At 40.3% G+C, this 26,291-nt stretch overlaps 1 protein-coding gene and 1 long non-coding RNA gene across 4 annotated transcripts in view; one reads left to right on the forward strand and one right to left on the reverse strand.

Annotated features, from left to right (window-relative positions):
- Positions 1-26,291, reverse strand: part of LOC139361720 (uncharacterized) — a 79,600-nt gene that overhangs the window by 40,121 nt on the left and 13,188 nt on the right. For 2 of the 3 annotated variants that reach the window (XR_011619301.1, XR_011619300.1), the window contains exons 3-4: positions 19,594-19,659; positions 13,571-13,804 (exon numbers count right to left, since the gene is read on the reverse strand). This is a non-coding gene — a long non-coding RNA (uncharacterized lncRNA). Of the gene's footprint in view, positions 1-11,602; positions 11,913-13,570; positions 13,805-19,593; positions 19,660-26,291 lie in introns of those variants that run through there. The other variant, XR_011619302.1, reaches the window with a different exon arrangement.
- Positions 15,480-17,054, forward strand: LOC139361719 (ubiquitin carboxyl-terminal hydrolase 17-like). Its single transcript, XM_071090483.1, has one exon. The coding sequence runs from the start codon at positions 15,480-15,482 to the stop codon at positions 17,052-17,054; it is 1,575 nt and encodes a 524-aa protein (XP_070946584.1).

Here is a 26,291-nt window from a genome sequence, read left to right on the forward strand (position 1 = left end):
AATGGAACCAAGTTGGAAAGCACTCTTCAGGATATCATCCAGGAGAACTTCCCCAACCTAGTAGGGCAGGCCAACATTCAAATCCAGGAAATACAGAGAACGCCACAAAGATACTCCTCGAGAAGAGCAACTCCAAGACACATAATTGCCAGATTCACCAAAGTTGAAATGAAGGAAAAAATCTTAAGGGCAGCCAGAGAGAAAGGTCGGGTTACCCACAAAGGGAAGCCCATCAGACTAACAGCAGATCTCTCAGCAGAAACTCTCCAAGCCAGAAGAGAGTGGGGGCCAATATTCAACATTCTTAAAGAAAAGAATTTTAAACCCAAGAATTTCATATCCAGCCAAACTAAGTTTCATAAGTGAAGGAGAAATAAAATCCTTTACAGATAAGCAAATGCTTAGAGATTTTGTCACCACTAGGCCTGCCTTACAAGAGACCCTGAAGGAAGCACTCAACATGGAAAGGAACAACCGGAACCAGCCATTGCAAAACCATGCCAAAATGTAAAGACCATCGAGGCTAGGAAGAAACTGCATCAACTAACGAGCAAAATAACCAGTTAATATCATAATGGCAGGATCACGTTCACACCTAACAATATTAACCTTAAATGTAAATGGACTAAATACTCCAATTAAAAGACACAGACTGGCAAACTGGATAAAGAGTCAAGACCCATCAGTCTGCTGTATTCAGGAGACCCATCTCACACGCAGAGACATACATAGGCTCAAAATAAAGGGATAGAGGAAGATTTACCAAGCAAATGGAGAACAAAAAAAAGCAGGGGTTGCAATACTAGTCTCTGATAAAACAGACTTTAAACCATCAAAGATCAAAAGAGACAAAGAAGGCCATTACATAATGGTAAAGGGATCAATTCAACAGGAAGAGCTAATTATCCTAAATATATATGCACCCAATACAGGAGCACCCAGATTCATCAAGCAAGTCCTTAGAGACTTACAAAGAGACTTAGACTCCCATACAATAATAATGGGAGACTTCAACACTCCACTGTCAACATTAGACAGATCAACGAGACAGAAAGTTAACAAGGATATCCAGGAATTGAACTCATTTCTGCAGCAAGCAGACCTAATAGACATCTATAGAACTCTCCACCCCAAATCAACAGAATATACATTCTTCTCAGCACCACATCGTACTTACTCCAAAATTGACCACGTAATTGGAAGTAAAGCACTCCTCAGCAAATGTACAAGAACAGAAATTATAACAAACTGTCTCTCAGACCACAGTGCAATCAAACTAGAACTCAGGACTAAGAAACTCAATCAAAACCGCTCAACTACATAGAAACTGAACAACCTGCTCCTGAATGACTACTGGGTACATAACGAAATGAAGGCAGAAATAAAGATGTTCTTTGAAACCAATGAGAACAAAGACACAACATACCAGAATCTCTGGGACACATTTAAAGCAGTGTGTAGAGGGAAATTTATAGCACTAAATTCTCACAAGAGAAAGCAGGAAAGATCTAAAATTGACATCCTAATATCACAACTAAAAGAACTAGAGAAGCAAGAGCAAACACATTCAAAAGCTAGCAGAAGATAAGAAATAACTAAGATCAGAGCAGAACTGAAGGAGACAGAGACACAAAAAACCCTTCAAAAAGTCAATGAATCCAGAAGCTGATTTTTTGAAAAGATTAAGAAAATTGATAGGCAGCTAGCAAGACTAATAAAGAAGAAAAGAGAGAAGAATCAAATCGACGCAATTAAAAATGATAAAGGGGATATCACCACCGACCCCACAGAAATACAAACTACCATCAGAGAATACTATAAACACCTCTACGCAAATAAACTGGAAAATCTAGAAGAAATGGATAATTTCCTGGACACTTACACTCTTCCAAGACTAAACCAGGAAGAAGTTGAATCCCTGAATAGACCAATAGCAGGCTCTGAAATTGAGGCAACAATTAATAGCCTACCAACCAAAAAAAGTCCAGGACCAGATGGATTCACAGCTGAATTCTACCAGAGGTACAAGGAGGAGTTGGTACCATTCCTTCTGAAACTTTTCCAATCAATAGAAAAAGAGGGAATCCTCCCTAACTCATTTTATGAGGCCAACATCATCCTGATACCAAAGCCTAGCAGAGACACAACAAAAAAAGAGAATTTTAGACCAATATCCCTGATGAACATCGATGCAAAAATCCTCAATAAAATACTGGCAAACCGGATTCAGCAACACATCAAAAAGCTTATCCACCATGATCAAGTGGGCTTCATCCCTGGGATGCAAGGCTGGTTCAACATTCGCAAATCAATAAACATAATCCAGCATATAAACAGAACCAAAGACAAGAACCACATGATTATCTCAATTGATGCAGAAAAGGCTTTTGACAGAATTCAACAGCTCTTCGTGCTAAAAACGCTCAATAAATTCGGTATTGATGGAACGTACCTCAAAATAATAAGAGCTATTTATGACAAACCCACAGCCAATATCATACTGAATGGGCAAAAACTGGAAAAATTCCCTTTGAAAACTGGCACAAGACAGGGATGCCCTCTCTCACCACTCCTATTCAACATAGTGTTGGAAGTTCTGGCTAGGGCAATCAGGCAAGAGAAAGAAATCAAGGGTATTCAGTTAGGAAAAGAAGAAGTCAAATTGTCCCTGTTTGCAGATGACATGATTGTATATTTAGAAAACCCCATTGTCTCAGCCCAAAATCTCCTTAAGCTGATAAGCAACTTCAGCAAAGTCTCAGGATACAAAATTAATGTGCAAAAATCACAAGCATTCTTATACACCAGTAACAGACAAACAGAGAGCCAAATCAGGAATGAACTTCCATTCACAATTGCTTCAAAGAGAATAAAATACCTAGGAATCCAACTTACAAGGGATGTAAAGGATCTCTTCAAGGAGAACTACAAACCACTGCTCAGTGAAATAAAAGAGGACACAAACAAATGGAAGAACATACCATGCTCATGGATAGGAAGAATCAATAGCGTGAAAATGGCCATACTGCCCAAGGTAATTTATAGATTCAATGCCATCCCCATCAAGCTACCAATGAGTTTCTTCACAGAATTGGAAAACACTGCTTTAAAGTTCATATGGAACCAAAAAAGAGCCCGCATCTCCAAGACAATCCTAAGTCAAAAGAACAAAGCTGGAGGCATCACGCTACCTGACTTCAAACTATACTACAAGGCTACAGTAACCAAAACAGCATGGTACTGGTACCAAAACAGAGATATAGACCAATGGAACAGAACAGAGTCCTCAGAAATAATACCACACATCTACAGCCATCTGATCTTTGACAAACCTGAGAGAAACAAGAAATGGGGAAAGGATTCCCTATTTAATAAATGGTGCTGGGAAAATTGGCTAGCCATAAGTAGAAAGCTGAAACTGGATCCTTTCCTTACTCCTTATACGAAAATTAATTCAAGATGGATTAGAGACTTAAATGTTAGACCTAATACCATAAAAATCCTAGAAGAAAACCTAGGTAGTACCATTCAGGACATAGGCATGGGCAAAGACTTCATGTCTAAAACACCAAAAGCAACAGCAGCAAAAGCCAAAATTGACAAATGGGATCTATTTAAACTAAAGAGCTTCTGCACAGCAAAAGAAACTACCATCAGAGTGAACAGGCAATCTACAGAATGGGAGAAAATTTTTGCTATCTACTCATCTGACAAAGGGCTAATATCCAGAACCTACAAAGAACTCAAACACATTTACAAGAAAAAAACAAACAACCCCATCAAAAAGTGGGCAAAGGATATGAACAGACATTTCTCAAAAGAAGACATTCATACAGCCAACAGACACATGAAAAAATGCTCATCATCACTGGCCATCAGAGAAATGCAAATCAAAACCACAATGAGATACCATCTCACACCAGTTAGAATGGCAATCATTAAAAAGTCAGGAAACAACAGGTGCTGGAGAGGATGTGGAGAAATAGGAACACTTTTACACTGTTGGTGGGATTGTAAACTAGTTCAACCATTATGGAAAACAGTATGGCGATTCCTCAAGGATCTAGAACTAGATGTACCATATGACCCAGCCATCCCATTACTGGGTATATACCCAAAGGATTATAAATTATGCTGCTATAAACACACATGCACACGTATGTTTATTGCAGCCCTATTCACAATAGCAAAGACTTGGAATCAACCCAAATGTCCATCAGAGACAGATTGGATTAAGAAAATGTGGCACATATACACCATGGAATACTATGCAGCCATCAAAAAGGATGAGTTTGTGTCCTTTGTAGGGACTTGGATGCAGCTGGAATCCATCATTCTTAGCAAACTATCACAAGAACAGAAAACCAAACACCGCATGTTCTCACTCATAGGTGGGAACTGAACAATGAGATCACTCGGACTCAGGAAGGGGAACATCACACACCGGGGCCTATCATGGGGAGGGGGGAGGGGGGAAGGATTGCATTGGGAGTTATACCTGATGTAAATGACGAGTTGATGGGTGCAGCACAGCAACATGGCACAAGTATACATATGTAACAAACCTGCACGTTATGCACATGTACCCTACAACTTAAAGTATAATAATAATAAATGAATTAAAAAAAAAGAAACCTATTGGTCTAAAAATAAAATTGATATGAAAATCAATGTTATTTATAAGCAAATAAATGAGAATTAAAATAAAAAAAAAAGACACATGCACATGTAAGTTTATTGCAGCACTATATACAATAGCAAAGACATGAAACCAACCCAAATGCGCTTCAGTGCTAGACTGGATAAAGAAAATGTGGTACCTATACACCATAAAATACTATGCAGTCATAAAAAGGAATGAGATCATGTCTTTTGCAGGCACATGGATGAAGCCATCATACTGAGCAAACTAACACAGTAACCAAAAAATCAAACACCGCATGTTCTCACTAATAAGTGAAAGTTGAACATTGAGAAAACAAGGACACAATGAGGGGAACAACACACAACACGGCCCGCTGGGGATTGGGGGTGAGGGAAGAGAACTTAGAGGATGAGTCAATAGGTGCAACAAACCATCATGGCAAAGGATACCTATATAACAAACCTGTACGTTCTGCACATGTATCCCATATTTTTTAAATTTAAAAACAGGAAATACTTATGTACATACATACATACACACACACATTCTTCCCGGATCTTCATTCCTGGTAAGCCAAGGAACCTGGAGAAACACCAGAATTCTGTCCCTCTGAAAATGCAGGACAGGTCTACCTTCATCAGCATAAAATTTTGGACCAAATGTGGTAACTGCAGGTCCACCCCACAATGAGTAACTGAAAATTGAGGCAGTATTTCAGATCCAAAAAAACGGATGAAGCAATTCGTGACACATTTGGGTTGTTTTTGCCTTTTCCTACTATGAAGAATGCTAGTAGGAAGAAGGAAGAACGGTGTACAAATATCTGTTTGATTCTCTGCTTTCAGAATCCTTTGTTTGTTTGTGTTTTGTTTGTTCTTTCTTGAGACAGGACATCACTCCAGTCAGCCAGGCTTTTCCAGTCTGTAATTTTTGTTCTTTCCTTTTGTCAAGTTTTAGAAGATTTTATTTAATTTCTATTGAATTTTAAGGCTTTTTAGATGTGTATGAAAACATTATCTCACATGCTGTGTGTTACATTTCATTTATTTTCATCGTCCCTTTTTTATTTTATTATAGTTTATATTCTAGGGAATATATGCACAAAGTGCAGGTTTGTTACATATGTATACATGTGCCATGTTGGTGTGCTGCACCCATTAACTTGTCATATACATTAGGCGTATCTCCTAATGCTATCCTTCCCTCCTCCCCGCACCCCACAACAGGCCCTGGTGTGTGATATTCCCCTTCCTGTGTCCAGGTGTTCTCATTGTTCAATTCCCATCCATGAGTGAGAACATGTGGTGTTTGGTTTTCTGTTCTTGCAGTAGTTTGCTGAGAATGATGGTTTCCAGCTGCATCCATGTCCCTACAAAGGACATGAACTCATCCTCTTTTATGGCTGCATAGTACTCCCTGGTGTATATGCACCACATTTTCTTAATTCAGTCTATCATTGATGAACATTTGGGTTGGTTCCAAGTCTTTACTGTTGTGAATAGTGATGCAATAAACATATGTGTGCATGTCTTTATAGCAGCATGATTTATAATCCTTTGGGGATATAGCCAGTAATGGGATGTCTGGGTCAAATGGTATTTCTAGTTCTAGATCCTTAAGGAATTGCCATGCTGTTTTCCACAATGGTTGAACTAGTTGATAGTTGACAGTTCCACCAACGGTGTAAAAGTGTTCCTATTTCTCCACATCCTCTCCAGCACCTGTTGTTTCCTGACATTTTAATGATCACCATTCTAACTGGTGTGAGACGGTATCTCATTGTGGTCTTGATTTGCATTTCTTTGATGGCTAGTGATGATGAGCATTTTTTCATGTGTCTGTTGACTGCATAAATGTCTTCTTTTGAGAAGAGTCTGTTCATATCCTTTGCCCACTTTTTGATGGGATTTTTTTTTTTTCTTGTAAATTTCTTTGAGTTCTTTGTAGGTTCTGGATATTAGCCCTTTGTCAGATGAGTAGATTGCAAAAATTTTCTCCCATTCTGTAGGTTGCCTGTTTATACTGATGGTAGTTTCTTCTGCTGTGCAGAAGCTCTTTAGTTTAATTAGATCCCATTTGTCTATTTTAGCTTTTGTTGCCATTGCTTTTGTTGTTTTAGACATGAAGTCCTTGCCCATGCTTGTGTCCTGAATGGTATCGCCTAGGTTTTCTTCTAGGGTTTTTATGGTTTTAGGTCTAACATTTAAGTCTCTAATGCATCTTGAATTAATTTTTGTATAAGGTGTAAGGAAAGGATCCAGTTTCAGCTTTCTACTTATGGCTAGCCACTTTTCCCAGCAGTATTTATTAAATAGGGAATCCTTTCTCCATTTCTTGTTTTTGTCAGGTTTGTCAAAGATCAGATAGTTGTAGAAGTGTGGTATTATTTCTGAGGGCTCTGTTATGTTCCATTGGTCTATAGCTCTGTTTTGGTACCAGTACCATGCTGTTTTGGTTACTGTAGCCTTGTAGTATAGTTTGAAGTCAGGTAGTGTGATGACTCCAGCTTTGTTCTTTTGACTTAGGATTGTCTTGGCAATGCGGACTCTTTTTTGGTTCCATATGAACTTTAAAGTAGTTTTTTCCAATTCTGTGAAGAAAGTCACTGGTAGCTTAATGGGGAAGGCATTGAATCTATAAATTACCTTGCACAGTATGGCCATTTTCACTATATTGATTCTTGATTCTTCCTATCCATGAGCATGGAATGTATGGAATGTTCTCCCATTTGTTTCTGTCCTCTTTTATTTCATTCAGCAGTGGTTTGTAGTTCTCCTTGAAGAGGTCCTTCACATCCCTTGTAAGTTAGATTCCTAGATATTTTATTCTCTTTGAAGCAATTGTGAATGGGAGTTCACTTATGATTTGGTTCTCTGTTTGTCTGTCATTGGTGTATAAGAATGCTTGTGATTTTTGCAAATTGATTTTGTATCCTGAGACTTTGCTGAAGTTGCTTATCAGCTTAAGGAGATTTTGGGCTGAGAGGATGAGGTTTTCTAAATATACAATCATGTCATCTGCAAACAGGGACAATTTGACTTCCTCTTTTCCTAATTGAATACCCTTTATTTCTTTCTCTTGCCTGGTTGCCCTGGCCAGAAGTTCAACACTATGTTGAATGGGAGTGGTGAAAGAGGGCATCCCTGTCTTGTGCTAGCTTTCAAGGGGAATGCTTCCAGTTTTTGCCTATTCAATATGATATAGGCTGTGGGTTTGTCATAAATAGCTCTTATTATTTTGAGATATGTTCCATCAATTCTGAATTTATTAAGTTTTTAGCATGAAGAGCTGATGAATTTTGTCAAAGGCCTTTTCTGCATCTATTGAGATAATCATGTGGTTTTGTCTTTGGTTCTGTTTATATGCTGGATTACGTTTATTGATTTGTGTGTGTTGAAACAGTCTTGCATCCCAGGGATGAAGCCCACTTGATCATGGTGGATAAGCTTTTTGAAGTGCTGTGGATTTGGTTTACCAGTATTTTATTGAGGATTTTTGCATGGATGTTCATCAGGGATATTGGTCTAAAATTCTCTTTTTTTTGTTGTGTCTGCCAGGCTTTGGTATCAGGATGGTGTTGGCCTTATAAAATGAGTTAGGGAGGATTCTCTCTTTTTCTATTGATTAGAATAGTTTCAGAAGGAATGGTACCAGCTCCTCCTTGTACCTCTGGTAGAATTCGGCTATGAATCTTTCTAGTCCTGGACTTTTTTGTTGGTAGGCTATTAATTATTGCCTCAATTTCAGAGCCTGTTATTGGTCTATTCAGGGATTCAACTTCTTCCTGGATTAGTCTTGGGAGAATGTATGTGTCCAGGAATTTATCCATTTACTCTAGGTTTTCTAGCTTATTTATGTAGAGGTGTTTTTAATATTCTCTGATGGTACTTTGTATTTCTGTGGGGTCAGTGGTGATATCCCCTTTATCATTTTTTATTGCATCTATTTGATTCTTCTCTCTTTTCTTCTTTATTAGTCTTGCTAGCTGCCTATCAATTTTGTTAATCTTTTCAAAAAATCAGCTTCTGGATTCATTGACTTTTTGAAGGGTTTTTTGTGTCTCTGTCTCCTTCAGTTCTGCTCTGATCTTAGTTATTTCTTATCTTCTGCTAGCTTTTGAATGTGTTTGCTCTTGCTTCTCTAGTTCTTTTAGTTGTGATATTAGGATGTCAATTTTAGATCTTTCCTGCTTTCTCTTGTGAGAATTTAGTGCTATAAATTTCCCTCTACACACTGCTTTAAATGTGTCCCAGAGATTCTGGTATGTTGTATCTTTGTTCTCATTGGTTTCAAAGAACATCTTTATTTCTGCCTTCATTTCGTTATGTAACCAGTAGTCATTCAGGAGCAGGATGTTTAGTTTCCATTTAGTTGAGCAGTTTTGATTGAGTTTCTTAATCCTGAATTCTTGTTTGATTGCACTGTGGTCTGAGAGACAGTTTGTTATAGTTTCTGTTCTTTTATATTTCCTGAGGAGTGCTTTACTTCCAACAATGTGGTCAATGTTGGAATAAGTGCGATATGGTGTTGAGAAGAATGTATATTCTGTTGGTTTGGGGTGGAGAGTTCTGTAGATGTCTATTAGGTCTGCTTGGTGCAGAGCTGGGTTCAATTCCTGTATATCCTTAACTTTCTGTCTCGTTGATCTGTCTAATGTTGACAGTGGGGTATTAAAGTCTCCCATTATCATTGTGTGGGAGTCTAAGTCTCTTTGTAAGTCTCTAAGGACTTGCTTTATGAATCTGGGTGCTCCTGAATTGGGTGTATATATATTTTGGATAGTTAGCTCTTCCTGTTGAATTGATCCCTTTACGATTGTGTAATGGCCTTCTTTGTCTCTTTTGATCTTTCTTGGTTTAAACTCTGTTTTATCAGCGACTAGGATTGCAACCCCTGCCATTTTTTGTTTTCCATTTGCTTGGTAGATCTTCCTCCATCCCTTTATTTTGAGCCTATGTGTGTCTCTGCACGTGAGATGGGTCTCCTGAATACAGCAAACTGGTGGGTCTTGTCACTACCAGGCCTGCCCTATAAGAGCTCCTGACTCTTTATCCAACTTGCCAGTCTGTGTCTTTTAATTGGAACATTTAGCCCATTTACATTTAGGATAATATTGTTACATGTGAACTTGATCCTGTCATTATGATGTTGGCTGGTTATTTTGCTCATTAGTTGATGCAGTTTCTTCCTAGCATCGATGGTCTTTACATTTTGGCATGTTTTTGCAGTGGCTGGTATGGGTTGTTCATTTCCATGTTTAGTGCTTCCTTCAGGAGCTCTTGTAGGGCAGGCCTGGTGGTGACAAAATCTCTCAGCGTTTGCTTGTCTGTAAGGATTTTATTTCTCCCTCACTTATGAAACTTAATTTGGCTGGATATGAAATTCTGGGTTGAAAATTCTTTTCTTTAAGAATGTTGAATATTGCCCCACCCCTCCCTTCTGGCTTGTAGAGTTTCTGCCGAGAAATCCACTGTTAGTCTAATGGGCTACCCTTTGTGGGTAACCTGACCTTTCTTTCTGGCTGCCCTTAACATTTTTTCCTTCATTTCAACTTCGGTGAATCTGACAATTATGTGTCTTGGAGTTGCTCTTCTAGAGGAGTATCTTTGTGGCGTTCTCTGTATTTCCTGAATTTGAACGTCAGCCTGCCTTGCTAGGTTGGGGGAGTTCTCCTGGATGATATCCTGCAGAATGTTTTCCAACTTGGTTCCATTCTCCCCCTCACTTTCAGGTACACAAATCAGACGTAGATTTTGCCTTTTCCCATATTCCCATATTTCTTGGAGGCTTTGTTCATTTCTTTTTACTCTTTTTTCTCTAAACTTCTCTTCTCCCTTCATTTTATTCATTTGATCTTCAATCACTGACGCCATTTCTTCCAGTTGACCGAGTCGGTTACTGAAGCTTGCGCATTTGTCATGTAGTTCTTATGTCATGGTTTTCAGCTCTCTCAGGTCATTTAAGGACTTCTTTACATTGGTTATTCTAGTTAGCCATTCAGGAAATCTTTTTCCAAGGTTTTTAGCTTCTTTGCTATGGGTTCGAACTGCCTCCTTTAGCTCGGAGAAGTTTGATCGTCTGAAGCCTTCTTCTCTCAACTCGTCAAAGTCATTCTCTGTTCAGCTTTGTTCCATTGCTGGAGAGGAGCTGCATTCCTTTGGAGGGGGAGTGTTGCTCAGATTTTTAGAATTTTCAGTTTTTCTGCACTTCTTTTTCCCCATCTTTGTGGTTTTATCTACCTTTGGTCTTTGATGATGTTGATGTACAGATGGGGTTTTGGTGTGGATGTCCTTTCTGTTTGTTTGTTAGCTTTCTTTCTAATAGTCATGACCCTCAGCTACAGGTCTGTTGGAGTTTGTTCAAGGTCCACTCCAGACCCTATTTGCCTAGGTGGCAGCAGTGGAGGCTGCAGAAGAGTGAATATTGCTGAACAGCAAATGTTTCTGCCTGATTATTCCTCTGGAAGCTTCGTCTCAGAGGGGTACCCGGTTGTGTGAGATGTGAGGTGTCAATCTTACCCTAGTGGGGGTGTCTCCCAGTTAGGCTACTCCAGGGTCAGGGACCCACTTGAGCAGGCAGTCTGTCTGTTCTCAGATCTCAAACACCATGCTGGGAGAACCACTACTCTCTTCAAAGCTGTCAGACAGGGACATTTAAATCTGCAGAGGTTTCTGCTGCCTTTTGTTTGGCTATGCCCTCTCCCCAGAGGTGGAGTCTACAGAGACAAGCAGGCCTCTTTGAGCTGTGGTGGGCTCCACCCTGTTTGAGCTTCCCCACCGCTTTGTTTACCTACTCAAGCCTCAGCAATGGCAAGCGCCCCTCCTCCAGCCTTGCAGCCTCCTTGCAGTTAGATCTTGGACTACTGTGCTAGCAATGAGGGAGGCTCTGTGGGCGTGGGACTCTCCAAGCCAGATGCGGGATATAATCTCCTGGTGTGACATTTGCTGAGACCCTTGATAAAGGACAGTGTTAGCATGGGAGTAACCCAATTTTCCAGGTGCTGCGTATCACGGTTTCCCTTGGCTAGGAAAGGGAATTCCCTTCCCCCTTGCACTTCCTGGGTGAGGTGATGCCTCGCCCTGCTTCGGTTGTTGCTCTGTGTGCTGCATTCACTGTCCTGCCCCCACTGTCCAACAAGCCCCAGTGAGATGAACCCGGTACCTCAGTTGGAAATGCAGAAATCACCCGTCTCCTGTGTTGCTCACGCTGGGAGCTGGAGGCTGGATCTGTTCCTATTCGGCCATCTTGGAACTGCCTCTCATCGCTCCTTTAATGAACAAAAGGTTTTAGCTTAGATATCTTCCTGTTTGTCAAGTTTTTCTGATTTTGACTTTTCAAAATATGCTGTCATATACAGGAAACCCTTGGATATAAAATTCCATGAATATTTCTCTTTTCTTGCAGTCATCACTTCGGTGGATGTCATCAATTAATCTCTGGGTTATAGCATGTTTTCTTGAAAGTGTTCTGCAGTCTATTTTGGGCATTGAGAATTTCATCAAACTTAAGTGAATATTTCTACAAATTGAACGCATAGTCCCTTTTGATGCTTTATTATTTGCATATATTGCTTCCACAAGACCATTTCATGCAAATACTTGTCTTGTCCCCACAGCCAGATCATTGCAACATGATATAGAATCAATTGGTCAAAAATGGGAAGGTTATCTCTGGAATGTCTATTTGACTCCATTGATCTCTCCATTTTAATTAAGACACAATATGCTGTGTTAATTACATAACATCACTGCACATTCTCAAATCAGAAAGTGTAGTTCCAACTTCTTGTCGTTCAATTGCGGAAAGAATGATCTTATCTCCCAGATGCACATGCTTGGAAGTACTTCTCAACACACACACACACTCTCACATCCAGACACAAAGATACAAATACACACACAGACACAAACTGTTTAATACGTACACAATTGTTAACTGGCATTGTTTTACATGAAATAAGGCAAATATGTAGCCACTGTCCTAACTCAGTTCCACTCCTATCATATTTGCCCATAACACTGATTAGTAAATCTGATTCAACTGTTCTATAATCACAATTTAAGCTGTGTCCATTAAATTCCCTGAGGAATGCAAAAGGATACAACCTAAGACACAAAACTTAATTGACTGCTGATATTTCATTGTTAAATTGGGTAATTGATGGGTAAATGTAGTGGAACCGGTGGGTGGGCATTAGTTATATAAGGGGTGAAGCAGCAAGATACTTCATTATTAAAAGGTGTTTGAAAGAAATTGAAACACAGGAGTGTGTGTATTCAGCTGAAATGATATTAGAAAACCCGGAAATAAATCTCACTTGGGGTGTTAAAAAATTGCATTAGGGGAGATTCTGGGTCAATCGTCCAACTGTGTAAACTGGATCTTGGAAGCAGGATCCCTTTCCTGCAATGAGACTTGTTTATTGGTGGTGGTGTTTCAGTGGAAACGATTTTAGAGAATGGCCCCTTCCTTTTGTGTATCTGCTGATTAGATTTCATGGCTGATTAGATTTCATGGGAAATCTGGGGTTTTAAACTCTATTTAAATATTAACATAATTCATTCAAATGACAAAAAAATCAACAGGTTCTTTGATGTGGAATCATCACAGATCCCTTTCTTCTTAGGTACAGTTATTAAAGTTGACCTACCAGAGTGAAACAATTATGGAGAATGGCCCCTTCCTTTAGTGTATTTGCTGATTAGATTTAATGGTACATTTATCATTAGGTATAGTGATCAAAGTTGACCTACGCAAGAGTAGAGATGTCCAGGACAGAACTCAGGACTCTGTAGAATCACAGAATCTTGGATGCAACACTGTTCAAGCACATAAATATGCTCATTCAGAGTGTTTCGGTGTGACATGTGTGTGAATTGCAGTGTAATGAGCATGACACGCAGACAGGTTATCAAGTGGACTCACCTCAAAATCAGTTATGGGCATTACAGAACACTGATGCCAAGTTCCCGGATCCAGAGGAAAGAAACTCCAGCATCCTGTGTAAAGCCACGGCATCTGGATTTCTCATGCTTCTGGGGATCATGCTCCTGAAAATAGTGGCTCCTTCCTCCTTGTGGAGCATCTTTCTCAGCAGCGCTCATTTCTTCTTCCAGGACTCTGTCCAACAGAAAGGGGAAGCCTTCTGATAGAGCACACCTGACCCATGAAAAGAAAAGGGAAAGAAAGGAGGCCAAAGGTCACACTCTCCCCATTCCACCATCCTCCCTAAAATCATCCTGATTTCATGGGCCCTGAGACCGGGGATGCTTCTGTACACCTCGAGGCCTTGCCACCTGGCCTAAATTCTATTCTCTTTCTCATTATCTGAAAATTTTTAAGAAAATCCCTAGAGCCAGGATCTTTATTCCTAGTAAGCCAAAAGTCCCAAAGAAACACCCAAATTCTGTCCCTCTTAGTTTGGGAAACAAGTCTACCTTCATCAGCATGACATTTTCCACCAAATGTGGTAACTGCAAGTCCACCACACAATGCTTAACTGGAATTGGAAGCAACATCTCAGACGATGAAAAATACATGCAACAATCCCTAAGACAAATGGTTTATTTTTCTCTTTCTTACTAAAACAACCGCCAGTTTTAACAATGGTATGCAAATCTCTTTTAGACGCCCTGCTTTTAAATCTCTATGTTTCCTCCTGAGACATGGACTCACTCCCATCACCCAGGCATTTACAGTGTTTAATTCTGGTTATATGCTATTCTCAAATTTACAACTATTTATTTCATCTCTCTCAAATGTTGATCCATTATCACATACGTATTAAAATATTATCTCCCATGCTGTGTGATATGTTGTTTTTATATTCATCCTTTCTTAAATGAACCAAAGGTTTTAGTTGGATTAAATTGTGATTAGTCAAGTTTTCTGATATCATGATTTCTTAAATTGCGGTCATAGGACCTCAATCACTGGAAATAGAATGTCATGAGTATTTCTCTTTACTTGCAATCATAAATACGGGGAATGTCATCAATTGGTATGTCGGTGATTGCATGATTTCCTGAAAGTCTTTCACAGTCTAATTTGGGCACTGAGTATTTCGTCTAAGTTCAGTGCATGTTTCCAACACTTGATGCTTTATGATTTCGGTATATAGCTTCCACAAGAGCATTTCCTGCAAAGACATGTCTTGGTCCCCACTGGTAAGTCATTTCACTCGAACACAGAATCAATAGGCTGAACATGGAAAGGTTATCGCTAGAATACTTATTAGACTGCACGGATTTCTTCTTTGATATTAAGGAAACAAATACACTATGTTATTAACTGTACTTCATTGATGATTCTCAAGTCAGAAAGTACAGGTCTGACTTCCTGTCCTTCAGTGCCTGAAAGGATGATCGTAACTGCCAAAAGCACATAGTTAGAAGCACATCGCAGCTCAAACACACACACACCCAGACATATAAACAAAAACAAAGAAACACTCACATGGGCATGATTCCGCATGCCCACAAGTTCACGCAAGCAAACACATACACACAAACACACACATTGTTTTGTAAGGACAGAATTGTTCCCTACCACTGTTTTAAGTAAACTAACGCATTCCCCAGGAGTTTTAAGTGAACTCCCTGGGGAATACAAGGGGACATACCCTATGACTCATTCTTTAACTGAGCGCTGATATTGGATTGGTGCACCGCGTACCTGATGAGTGGGTGGGGTGTTCGCGGTAGGCGGGGTTGAGTTATATAAGGGCTGATGCAGCCAGATGGCGCGTCATTTGAAGACTCTCTCGGAAGAGATAGCGTCTTTCTGCAACGTGTGGTCTCAGCAGAAAAAGCTTGTGATCCTTGCTCCTGGCGACATGGAGGCCGATTCTCTCCACTTGGGAGGTGAGTGGCAGTTCAACCACTTTTCAAAACTCATATCTTCTCGGCCAGATGCAGCTTTTGCTGAAATTCAGCGGACTTCTCTACCTGAGAAGTCACCACTGTCATCTGAGACCCAAGTCAACCTCTGTGATGATTTGGCTCCCGTGGCAAGACAGCCTGCCCCCAGAAAGAAGCTTCCTCTCAGTAGCAGGAGACCTGCTGCGGTGGGGGCTGGGCTCCAGAATATGGGAAATACTTGCTACTTGAATGCTTCCCTGCAGTGCCTGACATACACACCGCCCCTTGCCAACTACATGCTGTCCCAGGAGCACTCTCAACTTTGTCAGCGTCACAAGTGCTGCATGCTGTGTACGATGGAAGTTCACATTACATGGGCCCTCCACTGTCCTGGCCACGTCACCCAGCCCTCACAGGCATTGACTGCTGGCTTCCATCGAGGCAAGCAGGAAGATGCCCATGAGTTTCTGATGTTCATTGTGGATGCCATGAAAAAGGCATGCCTTCCCGGGCACAAGCAGGTAGATCATGACTCTGAGGACACCACCCTCATCCACCAGATATTTGGAGGCTGCTGGAGATCTCAAATCAAGTGTCTCCACTGCCAGGGCATTTCGGACACCTTTGACCCTTACCTGGACATCGCCCTGGATATCCAGGCAGCTCAGAGTGTGAAGCAAGCTTTGGAACAGGTGGTGAAGCCCGAAGAACTCAATGGAGAGAATGCCTGTCTCCAGAAGGCGCCTGCCTCCAAGACCTTCACTCTACACACTTCTGCCAAGGTCCTCATCCTTGTATTGAAGAGATTCTCCGATGTCACAGGCAACAAACTTGCCAAGAATGTGCAATACCCTGAGTGCCTTGACATGCAGCCATACATGTCTCAGCAGAACACGGGACCTCTAGTCTATGTCCTCTATGCTGTGCTGGTCCACGCTGGGTGGAGTTGTCACAACGGACATTACCTCTCTTATGTCAAAGCTCCAGGAGGCCAGTGGTATAAAATGGATGACGCCGAGGTCACTGCCTGTAGCATCGCTTCTGTCCTGAGTCAACAGGCCTATGTCCTCTTTTACATCCAGAAGAGTGAACTGGAAAGATGCAGTGAGAGTGTGTCAATAGGCAGGGAACCAGGAGCCCTTGGCGCTGAACACAAAGACAGGCGAGCAACGCAAGGAGAGCTCCAGAGAGAACCCTGCCTCCAGGTACCTGACTTGGAGGAGCACTTGGTGGAAAGAGACACTCAGGAAAGCACCTTAGACCATTGGAAGTTCCTCCAAGAGCAAAACAAAACCAAGCCTGACTTCAACGTCAGAAAAGTCGAATGTACCCTGCCTCCCAACGTGCTTGTGATTCATCCATCAAAATACAAGGGTGGGATGAACAACCGTCATCCTGAACAGCAAAGCTCCCTGCTGAACCTCTCTTCAAGGAACCTGACACCTCAGGAGTCCATGAACACTGACACACTCACTTCTCTGCAAGGGAGGACCAGGAGATCCAAAGGGAGGAACAAACACAGCAAGAGGGCTCTGTTTGTGTGCCAGTGATCTCAGGAAAAGTCTCCACCCAAACGCAGGAGTGCATGCGCACACACACTGACACACACACACATACACGTACACACACACACACCCACGAGGGGGTTCACGCACGCACACACACACACCATCACATCACATACACAGTCAATCCGACATAAAGTAATGAGGAGCCCAGGTTTCTGTCTACACAAGAGGGACAACTGGATAGTGATGGCTGCGTTTCAGGATGAGCCCAGACATGGCAAACATCGAGTTTTGCAGTCGTGAGTCTTCTGAACCTGTGGAGGCAGTGTCTGTGTGTTTGTGTTCATGGTAGATGACATTCAGTGTGAATTTCTGAATATGACATATTGCGGTGTAGGATTGCGCATGAGGTTATTGCAGGGGACGGGGTTGACTATTTTCTCTTGGGGTGTGTTTCATTCGTCAGTTGTTGGTGAGCACCAGAAGTTGAAATGTTGCGAACGTGGGACTTCTGTGGATCCTTCTCCCTACCTTGAGTAGTGGAAACTGGGACGCATTTGAAGAGAGGAAGGGTGTTCTTCTTTTGAACCTGCCTCGCCGTTTTTACATTGCTTGTTGAATGGACCTCAGGCACCCTAGGACTTGTGCCCTTGGTGGAACCCACAGAATGCTGGAGACAGACAGACAGACACACTTGCCTATTGAATGCTGTCCATTTCCAATGAATTGAAGCAGAAAATCATCCCACTGGTATGTGAGTCATTTGGAAGTAAGTCGTATTGATAATAAAGGAAATCAAACACAGGAGCGTGTGTGTATTCAACTAAAATAAAATCAGCAAGTACTGAAATAAATCTCATTTGGTGTGTATCAAAATGGCATTTGGGAGATTTCGGGTCAATCGTCCAGCTGCAAAAGGTGCATCTCTGAAGCACAGTCCCTAAGCTGCAATGAGACTTGTTCATCCGAGGTGGTGTTGCAGTGGAAATGATTGTGGGAAATGGCCCCTTCCTTTTGTGTATTCGCTGATTGGATTTCAGGCTCCGTTTCTCGTTCGGTACAGTGATCCAAGTTGACCAACCCGAGAGTAAAGATGTCGAGGGCATAACTCAGGGCTCCGTGCAACCACAGAATCTTGGGTGCAACCCTGCTCAAGCACACAAATGTGCGTATTAACAGTGTCTCTGTGTGACGTGTGTGCAAAGTACAGTGTGATGAGCATGACTGGCAGACAGTATGTTGCCATCGTATGTCCCCAACCACCGGAAATAGAATGTCATGAGTATTTGTCTCTTCTTGCAATCATAAATTCGGGGAATGTCATCAATCAGCCGGTCGGTGATTGCATGATTACCTGAAAGTCTTTCACCGTCTAAACTGTGCATTGAGTATTTCATCTAACTTCAGTGCATGTTTCCAACACTCGATGCTTTATTATTTGAGTATCTAGCTCCCACCAGAGCCCTTCCTGCAAAGACTTATCTTGTTCCCCACTGGCAAGTCATTTCACTCGGATATAGAATCAAGAGCCTGAACATGGAAAAAATCAAGAGGCTGGAATGACTATTGGATTCCCCGGATCCCTACACACACACACGCACACAGGTGTACAGTCATTTCTACATAACATAATGTGGTCCTCAGGTTTTTGTCTATGTAAAAGGGACAACTGGTTAGTGATGGCCGCATTTCAAGATGATCCCATATCTAATATGTTGTTGTGGAGTTGTGAGTATTCTGATCATGTGAAGGGACTGTCTCTGTGCATGTGTTTTCACAGTAGATGACATCCTGTGTGAATATCTGTAGACTACATTTTGAGGTGTAGGTTTTCCCCTCAGGTTACTGGATGAATTTGAATTTATTGTTCTGTCTTGGTTTGTTTTGATTAGTCAATTGGTAGGCGAGAGTAGGTGAAATTTTGCTAAAGTGGGATATAGGTGAATCATTCTCGTGAATGTGAATAATTGAGACTAGGATGCATTCGTAACATTTGAAGGGTGTTCTTACTTTTTATTCCAACTTTTTTGCATTTGTTTTTCAACTGATCTCAGGTGCCCTGGGTAGAACCTAGGTAATTCTTGGAACAGACAAACAGATGCTGCTAATTTTATGGTGTGAGTTTAAGTTTAATTTAAAGGGAAAATTTTCTCACCAGTATGTAATTCATTTTCAAATAAGTTATACTTATCATCAATGGAATAATACACAACACACTGAAATGTGTGAGTATGAAACTACAGTCAAATTAGAAAGTTCTTAAATAAACTGCATTTCATGAGTAAGGGATGGAATTTTCAGAAATTTGAGATCAACCATCCAGCTGTGAAATCTGTGTCTTTGAAGCAGTATCCCTGTCCTGAGAGTTGTTTTTCTCTGGTGGTATTTCAGTGGAAACTACTTTGGGGAATAGCCCCTTCACTTTTTATATTTGCTTGTTACTTTTCATTGTAAATCTGCGTTTTTAAACTGTATTTAAATGTTAATAGAATCCATCCCAATAAAACATAACCAACAGATCTTCTCATTTCTAATCATCACAGATCAATCTCTTGTTAGTTATGGTGATCAGTTTACTTACCTGAGAGTAAATGACACCTGGGCAGAACACAGGGCTCCATAGAAGTACAGAATCTTGGGTCCAACCCTGTCCAAGCATCAAAATGTGTATATTAACAATGTGTCTGTGTGAATTGTGTGTCAAGTAAACTGAGTTTAGTAAAACTTCCAGTAGATTATTAATTTGGCTCACTTAGTAATCAGCGAATGAGCTTTACAGAGTATCAATGACCAGTGCCTACCCCTTAGAGATAAGAACTTCCAATGTCTTGTGTGAAACCATGGCATCTGGATTGCTCATGATTCTGAAGATAATTCTGTCCCCCATGGTTTCAGAATCACGGCAGGAGGTGGAAACAGATAACACATCAGTCCCTTGCTCTCTCTGCTCTCTTCACTCAGGAAAAGTCTCACTGGGACCAAGGAAAATCCTATCGTTTCCTAGGGAGAAAGATTTTTCTCAGGAGAGAAAATGGTGACTCCTTCCTCCCTGTTGAGCCTCTTCCTCAGGATTGCCCCTTTGTCTCTCCAGGACTCTGTTCATCAGACCTGAGATGCCCCCTGGTTGAGCACATCTGGCCTATGAACAAATAAGGGGAAGGAATGGTTCCAAAGACTGTACTATGCTCACTCCACCATCCCCTCTGAAACTATCCTGACTTCATGAGCCCTGGGTCAGAAGCTGTTTCTTTATATCTCTAGGCTTTGCCTCACAGCCTAAATCCTGCCCCATTTCCTACATCTTGTAAATTTTGACAAAACCTGTAGAGTCTAGATCTTTATTCCTGACAGGGCAAAGGGAGACACACCAGAATTCTGTCCCTCTGAGACTGCAGGACATCTCAGCTTCCATCAACATGAAATTTTGCATCAAATATAGTTACTGCAGGTCCACCTCACAATGAGTAATGGAAGTTGAGACAACATCTCAGACCCTGTACAGTTTTTGATCAAGCTCATTTAGTTTGGCAATGCTTTTACTCTATAAATCAGTTGTGAAAACACTTAGGATTCATGTTATTTAGTCTTTTAATCAGTCTGTTCTTATTTTCAATGTATTTACTACACATTAGCTTAATATTTCTGATAAACTTTGTTGCAAAATTCTCAATATAATAGTGGCAAACCAAATCCAGCAATACATCAAAAAGCTTATCCACCAAGATCAAATCGGCCTCATCCCTTGGGTGCAAGGCTGGTTCAACATATGCAAATCAATAAATGTAATTCACCACATAAACAGAACTAAAGGCAAAAACCCCATGATTATTTCAGTTGACTCAGAAAAGGTCTTTGATAAAATTCAACATTCCTTTATGCTAAAAACTCTCATGAAACTAGGTATTGATGGAGCATGCCTCAAAATAATAAGCGCCATTTATGACAAACCCACAGTCATTATCATATTGAACAGGCAAAAGCTGGAAGTATTCCATTTGAAATTTGGCACAAGGCAAGGATGCCCTCTCACCACTCCTATTCAATATAGTGTTGGAAGTTCTGGCCAAGGCAATCAGGCAAGAGAAAGAATAAAGCATATTCAAACAGGAAGAGAGGAAGTTGGACTTTCTTTTCTTGCAGATGGCATGATCCTATATCTATAAAATCTCATCACCTCAGCCCAAAAGATTCTTAAGCTACAAGTAACTTCAGCAAAGTCTCAAGATACAAAATCAGTACGCAAAAATCTCAAGCATTCTTATACACCAACAATAGACAAGAAGAGAGCCAAATCACAAATGAATTCACATTTACAATTGCTACAAAGAGTATAAAATACCTACCTAGGAATACAGCTAACAAGGCAAGTGAAGGACCTCTTCAAGGAGAACTACAAACCACTACTCAAGGAAATAAGAGAGGACACAAACAGATGGAAAAACATTCCATGCTCATGGGTAAGAAGAATCAATATCATGAAAATGGCCATACTTCCCAAAGTAATTCGTAGATTCAGTGCTATTCCCATAAACTACCATGGACATTCTTCACAAAATTAGAAAAAACTACTTCAGAATTCATATGAAACGAAAAAAGAGCCCATATACCCAGGACAATCCTAAGTAAAACTAACAAAGCTGGAGGCATCCTGCTACCTGACTTCAAACCATATTACAAGGCTACAGTAACCCAAACAGCATGGTAGTGGTACAAAACAGACACATAGACCAATGGAATGGAATAGAGATATCAGAAATAAGACTGCACATCTACAACCATTTTATTTTGGATGAAAACAAACAATGGGGAAAGGATTCCCTATTTAATAATAAATGGTGCTGGAAAAACTATCTAGACATATGCAGAAAACTAAAACTGGACCCTTCCTTATACCTTATACAAAAATGAACTGAAAATGGATTAAAGATTTAAATGTAAAACCCAAAACTATAAAAATCCAACCCCATATAAAAGTGGGCAAAAACTGGGTGCAGTAGCTCATGCCTGTAATCCCAGAAGTTTGGGAAGGTGAGGTGGGCAGATAACTTGAGGCCAGGAGTTCAAGATCAGCCTGGTCAACCTGGTGAAACTCAGTCTCTACTCAAAATACAATAAATTAGCCAGATGTGGTGGCAGGTGCCTGTAATCCCAACTACTCAGGAAGCTGAGACAGAAGAACCACCTGAATCTGGGAGGTAGAGGTTGCAGTGACCCGAGATTGTGCCACTGAACTCCACCCTGGGTGACACAGCAAGACTCTGTCTTAAAAAGCGAAAATAAAAATATTTTTAAAAGTGGGCAAAGGATATGAACAGACACTTATGCAGCCAACAAACATATGGAAAAAAAAGCCCAACGTTACTGATCATTAGAGAAATACAAATCAAAACCACAGTGAGATGCCATCTCATGCCAGTCAGAATGGCGATTATTAAAAAGTCAAGAAACAACAGATGCTGTGAGACTGTGGGGAAACAGGAACACTTTTACACTGTTGGAGCGAATATAAATTCAAACGCTGTGGAAGACAGTGTGGTGATTTTTCAAAGACCTAGAATCAGAAATACCATTTGACCCAGCAATGCCATTACTGGGTATATACCCAAAGGAATATAAATTCTTGTATTATAAAGATACTTGCATGCGTATGTACATTGCCACACTATTCACAATAGCAAAGACATGGAATCAACCCAAATGCCCATCAGTGACAGACTGGATACAGAAAATGTGATACATATACACCATGGAATACTATGCAGCCATAAAAAGGAATGAGATCATGTCCTTTGCAAGGACATGGATGAAGCTGGGAGCCATTATTCTCAGCAAACTAATGCAGGAACAGAAAACCAAATACACATGTTCTCACTTACAAGTGGCAGATGAACAATGAGAAAACATAGACACAGGGAGGGTAACAACATACACTGGAGCCTGTCTGGGGGTGCGGAGGGAGTGCGTCAGAATAAATAGCTAATCCATGTGGAGCTGAATACCTAGGTTACGGGTTGATAGGTACAGCGAACCACCATGGCACACACTTACCTATGTAAAAAACCTGCACGTCCTGCACATGTATCCTGGAACTTAAAATGAAATAAAATAAAATTTTTAAAAACTTTATTTTTTCTAAGTCGTGTTTGCAATTTTCAATGTGAACTTTCTAGTAGACATTTATCATATATAGAATTATATAGTTGATTTTTGAACAACTATGGGTCTGCCATTCTTTAAAATGCAAATTCTTTATGAGTGTGTGTATATGTACACATATGTGTGTATATATATTTGTGTGTGTATATATATGTGTACGTGTGTGTGTGTGCAGATAGATAGATAGATAGATAGATAGATAGATAGATAGATAGATAATGCTCCTGGTCTTCTGTTTGAGTAGGCTGAGAAGGAGGACGGGGAGGAGTGATTGTTCTTGCAGTCTCAGAGGTAGCTAGGTGGAAGAGAATCTGTACAAATGAACACATGAAGTTCTCATTTGTAAGTGTGATTTAAATAATTGTACACCCGGACATAGAAGTGGAATGATAGACACTAGAGATCTGGAAGGGTGAGAGGGTGGGAGGGGCAAATAATAAACAATGGTTCAGATATCTGGATTCCTTGATCCCAAATGGTGTACAATTATTTCTCTTTAATTTGTGTCCATTTACCAGCAAGTTTGAGAGGAGTGAGCCAAGCTCAGAAAGGCATTCAGCTCTAAAATCAGATGTGCATGGCAATGGGCAGAAGTACCCTCTCCCTTTCTCAGAACAAATCCAAGCTTCCTTTATACTCCTTACGTACAGGAAAGTTATGTTCCAAAATGTATTTCTGCTGGAGGCAAAACATTTTATATTTTATGAAAAAAAAAAACTTGTAACTTGGTAAAACTTAGAAATTAATATTGGAAAAACAGTAGGGCACTCTCTTTGGGACTTAATCTTTGAGACACTTCAGCAGCATATACAGCTTGTAATTCGTCCTGAGAAAATCCAGATAGTATAAACTTGAGAATGTTCATGAGGAACGGAAAAGTACACATTTACTCACATATTTTACATTAAAGTTTATCAAGGGTATAAATTCAAAAATCTGTTTTACTATGAACGTTCATATGAAAGTACAGACATTCACCTAAATTTTCCTGAAATTATTTAAAAATTAATTTGTCATTGGTAACAGAAACTTCCAAACATCTCCTTTTTACAAGTTTCATTATCCTTATTTTCTCTAAAATATTCAGAAGTAGAAAAAAAAATATAGATTAAAATAGCTCATATTTTTCAAATTTAAAATAATTGTTCAGTAACTGGGAAGAAAGGTTTACACAAATTGGAAATTCTGTATGTATATAGAAATTAATAAGATGAGAAAATTATGGCAAATAATAGGGGGCTTTAATAAGTTCATGCAAAATAACAATTATGAAAAAACTATGCATGAACTTTTAGCTTTTGCATCAAAACACACATATGCTAGTTTATTTTAACTTTTTTTAATTTTTGAGACAGGGTTTCACTCCTCTCACCGAGCTTGCAGTGCAGTGGAGCAATCTTGGCTCAAAGTAACCTCTGCTTCCCAAGTTGAAGCGATTCTCCTGCCTCAGCCTTCCAAATAGTTGGGACCTTGTCTGGTTAATTTTTGTATTTTTTGTAGAGGCTAATTTTTGTATTTTCTGTCGAGGCAGGGTTTTGCCATGTTGGCCAACCTCCCAAAGTGCAGGGATTACAGGCATGAGCCACCATGCCCGGACCTGTTTTAACATATGTGAACAGGATTTAAAACATCAGTCTGAAAAGAGCCACATGAATTCTGCCGAACTTGAATTCTGCCAAACCTGAAATAAGAACAAACATCAAATTTATGGGGAAGCTACAAAAAACGGTGAAATAAATTATTCTTTATGAAAAGTCTATGGGAAAAATGACCTGAAGGATCAGTCGTATACAAACGGATACCTGATTCTAAGAAGAGGTAAGACAATGTTGAAGATGAAGCCCACAGAGGAGGGGCACCCATTCCAATTTTTGAGAGAAAAAAAAAATTGTTTCTATGCCCTAATTGAGGAGAACTGACAATTAACGAGAGATATTATAGCCAACACCACAGACATCTCAATTGGTTCAGCTTACACAACACTGACTATAACGTGAAAGTTGAGAAACTTTACATTTGATGAGTCCCGAATACCCTTGTGCCTAGATCAGCTATGGACAAAAGCAGAGCTATTAGTGACTATTTTGAACAAGCAGAATCAAGATCCTGAAGCATTATTTTGAAAAATTATAACAGGGAGTGAAATTGACTTTATCAATAGGATCCTGAAGGCAAAGCACAATTAAAACAATGGCTACCAAGAAGTAGAAGCGCTCCAGTCAAAGCAAAAGCAAACTTCTCAAAAGCAAAAGCCATAGAGGTTTTGGGGATGCTCAAGGCATTTTGCTTGTTGACGTTCTGTAGGATCAAAGCACCATAATATTTGCTGAGTAGGAGAGTTCTTAGAGAAAATTAGCAAATACTTTTGCAGAAAAGTGCCCTGTAAAGCTTCACTAGAGAGTCCCTCTGCACCACAACAACACTTCTGTTCCTTCCTCTCGACAAACACCATTAATTTTCAAAGAGTTTTCATGGGAAATTATTAGGCATCAACATTACAGTCCTGATTTGGTTTCTTCTGACCTTATTTTTCCTAATCTTGAAATAACTGTAAAGGGCACCCGTTTTTCTTTAGTTAATAGTAGAAGACTGCATTGACATGGTTAAATTCCGATGACCCTCAGTTCTTTAGCAATGGACTGAATGGTTGGGATCATCCCTTAATGCAGTGTCTTGACCTCAGTAGAGATTATATTGAGAAATAAAGTTGATATTTATATTTTTATTTTTAATTCCATTTTCACTGACATTTTAAAATCCCTTCACAATTCGCGTTTGTCTCAAAGGTATTTAAATTTAGAAATCATATCCAGTGAGGTTGGTGCCACAATGGCCGAATAGGAACAGCTCCAGCCACCAGCTGCCAGCGTGAACAACACAGAAGATGGGTGATTTCTGCATTTCCAATTGAGGTACCGGGTTCATCTCACTGGGGCATGTTGGACAGTTGGTGCAGGACAGTGGGCACAGCCCAACGAGTGAGAGCCGAAGCAGGGCAAGGCATCACGTCACCTAAGAAGTGCAAGGGGGAAGGGAATTCCTTTTCCTAGTGAAGGGAAACTGTGACACAGAACACTGGAAAATTGGGTCACTCCCACCCAATACTGTGCTTTACCAAGGGTC

The sequence above is a fragment of the Macaca nemestrina genome, unplaced genomic scaffold, assembly GCF_043159975.1.
Source record: "Macaca nemestrina isolate mMacNem1 unplaced genomic scaffold, mMacNem.hap1 Scaffold_98, whole genome shotgun sequence".
Taxonomy (NCBI): domain Eukaryota; kingdom Metazoa; phylum Chordata; class Mammalia; order Primates; family Cercopithecidae; genus Macaca; species Macaca nemestrina.

What these genes read in the sequence shown, in the direction of transcription:
- LOC139361719 (XM_071090483.1), top strand. Translation starts at nt 15,480, where the DNA reads ATGGAGGCCGATTCTCTCCACTTGGGAGGTGAGTGGCAGTTCAACCAC.